We start from the raw sequence: 5053 nt of genomic DNA, 5'->3' as shown, positions 1-5053 counted from the left end.
TTGTAAAGGTAGAAGTTTTGTAACAAAAAAAGGCGAGTGGTTGATCTTACAGTCCAGAAATGGAGGACCATAGGACCATCAAGAGAGGAACGTACAAGCAGAGTGCAGGACCTTATCCAGAGAAGCAGCAGTGCCAGAGATGGAGGCAGAGATGGAAGCATGGAAAGGGGGAACTGCTGAGGACTCTAGATTCATCAACTAAGGAGAGAAGGACTAAGAGCTGGTGGCCAGGAGCAGACTTGCAGAATGTGCCCTTTGGAGATGTGAATTATTATATATGCCTGAGTGGGGATTTTTTGTTTGTGTGTTTTTTAAAAAGCTAAAGTGGATATAGAGAAATACTTTTAACTGATGGTATGGGGGGGAGGGGGAGATTATAAGCAATGTAATGAAACAAGTTATATGAATTGCTGAATGTGAAACTGATGATGTGCCCTGTAAACTTTCACTCAATCCACAAAAAAAAACACCTTAAATGAAAAAAAAAAAAAAAAAGGCAAAGTGGAAATTAAGGAGCATCCATTGATCAGAAAGAAAAAAAAAAACCACAGAGAAATGAGCAGAGAAGGGGAACCTACTACCAAGAAAAATGAGCCAGGAGTGAAGTCTATCCTTTGAATCTGGGGTCCCTGTACTGAGAAGCTCGTAGATCGAAGATTGGTGCCAAGGCACATGGCGATCTTCAAGGAATCCTGGGCCTACAGATACTGAAGGGAGACAAGGACTTTTCTCTAGAGCTGCTGTTTTGAATTCAGACTTTTAATTCCCCAAAGTCTAGCGAAAAAAATGTCTGTTATTTCAATCCATCCACTGGAGGTATTTCTGTGATAGCAGCACCAGATAACTAAAACTGGGTTTTCAATCTTTACAGAAACAGATTACCAGGTCGTCTCTCCTTCTGAGCAGTTGGTGGATTTGAATCCCTGACCTTTCAGCAAGCAAATGCATGCTTTACCCATAATGCCACCACAGCTCCTAAACTCGTTTCATTTAAATGACTGCCCCTTACTCAAGATTATGTAACTATGTTCCTTCTAGATATTCTAGAAAGCATTGCTTTATCTGAGAAATTTTAACAATGTTTACTCATATGTTTTCCTCTACAGAATCATTTCTGTTTTCTTCTTTTGGGGGCGTGGAATGTAAAAAGATCGTGTCAAAAGCCTAAACAAGCTTTTTTGCCCCCCAAACCTAAAGTTTACAATGTGTGCGGAAGTACCAAAGTTTCCACTGAGGAGGGGTTCAGTAATTAAAATAATTCTGTGCTGATCTGGTAGCATAGTGGTTTCGTGTCAGGCTGCTAATCTCATGGTCAGCAGATTGAAACTGCCAGCAGTTCCGTAAAGATTGATAGCCTTGGAAACCCTGTACAGGGTCGCTATGAGTCGGAACAGACTCCACAGCACATAACCACCACCCACCAGTGTTGATCTGGGTTTTATGTGGTGGTGTGACTGTGTGTCTCCAAGTTGGTTCAGACTCACTGCAATTCTGTATAGGGTTACCGAGGCTGTACATCTTATGGAAGCTGAAAGCCTCATCTTTCTCTATTTCTCTGACCCTCCACTATTAGGGAATGAGTTCTCTGCAAAAAGATGATCTCAGGAGTTTGGACTAGATAATTAGGCTCTAGCATTAGGTAGTGGAGTCCTGCTGTGGTGCTGTGGATTAATGTGCCAGACTACAAAGCCATTGGAACTGTAAGGTTGGCAGTTCAAGCTCACCAGCTGCCCCTCAAAAACCCTATAGAGGGTCGCTATGGGTCGGAATCGACTCCACGGCACATAACAACAACAACCATTATTAGTGGAGTCCTGTTGTGGCACTGTGGGTTAATGCGCCAGACTGCGAAACCGTTTGAACTGTAAGGTCACCAGTTCAAGCTCTCCAGCTGCTCTTCGGAAACCCTATGGAGGGTCACTATGGCTCAGAATTGACTCGACGGCACTTAACAACAACAACAAGCATTAGGTAGTAGCAGTGGGGATGGAAAAGCAATGCAGAGGGGGCAGAATTGATGGGACTCAAGAGTCCTGGTATAGCGCTGTAGGATAAGCACTGGACTGCAAGATTGATTTCAGCAGCAGGATCTGTTCTTCAGAAACCCTACACAGGTCACTATGAGTCAAAACCAACTCAGTGCTACCATCCTATGTTGCTTCTATTGTTCAGTGCCAGCAAGTCAGGTCCAACGCATAGCAACCCCATATAGGGCTTCCGAGGAGCAGCTGGTGAGTCTGAGCCACCAATGCTGTGGTTCAAACTGACCGTGCAGTCCAGTGCTTACCCTACAGTTCCACATCAGGACTCCTATAATTGCTGATTATACCAATATCTCACACACTGTGCCCTCTGTCAAGAGGTGGTGCTGTGGGCTAGGCATTGAGCTGCTAACCACAAGGTCAGTGGTTCAAACCCACCAGTCACTCTGAAGGAAAAAGATGAAGCTGTCTGTTTCTGTAAAGACCCAGAGTCTCAGAAACCCTATACAGGGTCACTATGAGTCAGAATCAACTTAGTGGGTTTGGTGTTTTGGTGCCCTTTGTCAGGCAAACTCTTAGAGGATGAGAAGGAGGGAAAAAGAAAGATAGGCAGGAAGGTGCAGGATGACAAAGTGGTTTCTTCCACCAATGGAAGCTTCCTCACAGTTCATGCAGTGAGGAAGCCTGCTATTGTCAGCTGGGCAGAGGAGAGGGGACATTTGACAGGGAAAACAGCTGTGTTTTTAAGTCCTACAATACAATGTAACACTAATAAAAATATCTAGTCTAGCTCTGGTGGCATACTGGTTACAAGTCGGGCTGCTAGTCTCAAGGCCAACAGTTCGAAACTACCAACCATTCTGCAGGAGAAATATGAGGCTTTCTGCTCCTGTAGAGATGTACAGCCCTGGAAATGCTATACAGGGTTGCTATGAGTTGGAACAGACTCCACGGCACACCACCTCCACCAGTCATTTACCAGCAGTTAGCAATACTGAAGTATAACACAAGCACGTGTTAACATCACGCCTACCATACGAACTTTGCTTGGACTTTCATCAACATTCACACCATAGGTTCTTTTGAACCCTGGTGTTTTTGATAGATTCTCATCTGCGTCCACTTCTGATGAAGACAGCCGTCTTTCAGCAAATGCGAACACAGAGCCGTTAGGCATAGAGGCTCTGCTCTTGGGGACGGCCTCCATGCCACTGTCTGTCCCAGCTGTAGTGAGTGGGGATGCGGAAGGCTGTGTGCAAGCTTCTCCACTTTGTCCAGAGCTCTGTGATGGAGACTGTGGCGGTGATGCACAGCTCGTGGAAAGCAGACAGTTTTGCAAAAAGTGTTTTAAACGTGTTTTTCTGGGAATGTTGCTTCTCTTGATTGCGCTTCGCAGCTGAGACTCCTCTGCAATGATGTACACTCTAGAGCGGCCCCGGGTCACTGCGGTGTAAACGTGCTGCCAGTGCTGGCGGCCTGCCTTCCCGACAACATACACGACAGTTTGTTCCTCGGAGCCCTAGGGGAGAGCGAAACATTATGTAGACTTTGTGTGGTATGAGAGATTCACTGCTCCAGACAGCTGTGAAAATGGAAACGAGACACTCCTCAAACAGCTCACTAACCCCTTCCACCTGGCCAGAATATCTGTAGAAATCCACCTTACAGTTTCCATTTTCTCAGTACCTAGGAAACCACATCTATGCTGCTAAGTTCAAGGCTCAGACAGGCCCACAGTGGGCTTGCAGAAATTGTAAAGGAGGCATGCAGTGCTAAGAAATTATTATACAGGCATGTGGTGCTGCAGGTTTATGCGCTGAACTGCAAAATCACTTTGTCTGCAAGGTGGGTAGTTCAAGTTCACCAGCTGCTCCTTGGAGGCCCTATATGGGGTCGCTATGGGTCAGAACCGACTCTACGGTACTTAAAAAACAAATAACAAGTGTAAGTGTGTTACTCACAATGGAAAAAAAAAATAGCCTAAATATCTAATTACAGGAGAATAGATCATCACACTTATACACACATGCAAATACCTGTGGGAACTTAAAAAACTTCATGGAAAAATGGAATTAAAGATAATGGAATTTTCCATGAGCTTCATGATGACCCTAAATATATTATTTTACAAGCATCATTTTGTTGTTGCTAAGTTCCGTCATCAGTTCTGGGCAACAGCGACACTTTGGGGTTTCTGAGGAGCAGCTGGTAAGCCTGAACCGCTGACTCTGCGGTTCAAACTGATCTTACAGTCTAGAGCATTAACCCAAAGTGCCACACAATAAAAAAATTTTTTTAACTATATACAAAAGATAAATCTAAAGAACACAAAATAAAGTTAGCCTGATTTAAAAAAAAACAAAATCCCACTGCCATTGAGAAGATTCCAACTCATAGTAATCCTGTATAATGTGTATGGTTTCCAAGGCTGTAAATCTTTATGGAAGCAGAAATCTTCATCTTTCTCCTACAAAGGGGATAATGAGCTTGAATTGCTGACCTTGCGGTTAGCAGTGCAGTGCTTATCCTACAGCATCACCAGGGCACCTTCTGATGCAAAAAAAGTGCATATAAATGACCATAATAAATTAAGTCCCCGAAACATTAGAAAATTGCATCAAAATTTAACAAAACTATCTTTAGGTGGCAGACTAGTAACACATTTTTCTCAGGCACAAAACTGATTTGGGGTGGATTGTTACCCCCCCAAAACCCCCCAAACAACTCCATAATCCATATAATCATAGTTTATGTAATATTTTTTAAAATCAAAATTAATTCAAAAATATTCAATGCAGTGAAAATGTCCAAATTTTAGATAAAGACAGGATCAAGAACAACGTCCTGCTGGGCCACAATGGGGACTGAGGTATATGAAAACTCCAATGCAACTGATGCTGACCCTTCCTGATGCTGGTGGGAAGGGACCATCTGAAGAACGACCATCCATTTAAAATTACAATCTGCATCCTTAGTGCCTAGAAACAAAACGCATTCTGAGGCACACACAGCAAAAGATTAATGTCTAGTATTTTTTTGTTTTCTTAAATGTTTTATTGTGAATTATGTGA

The 5053-nt window shown here is 43.3% G+C and overlaps 1 protein-coding gene across 1 annotated transcript in view; it reads right to left on the bottom strand.

Moving 5' to 3' along the window:
- HELB (helicase (DNA) B) overlaps positions 1–5053 on the bottom strand; it is a 51040-nt gene that overhangs the window by 4454 nt on the left and 41533 nt on the right. Inside the window, exon 12 of the mRNA XM_006859611.1 lies at positions 3016–3501. Within this exon, the coding sequence (XP_006859673.1) occupies positions 3016–3501 (486 nt within the window). The remainder of the gene's footprint in view (positions 1–3015; positions 3502–5053) is intronic.

Source organism: Chrysochloris asiatica, unplaced genomic scaffold (assembly GCF_000296735.1).
Source record: "Chrysochloris asiatica unplaced genomic scaffold, ChrAsi1.0 scaffold00033, whole genome shotgun sequence".
Lineage (NCBI taxonomy): Eukaryota > Metazoa > Chordata > Mammalia > Afrosoricida > Chrysochloridae > Chrysochloris > Chrysochloris asiatica.
This window is presented reverse-complemented; position numbering and strand designations above follow the sequence as displayed.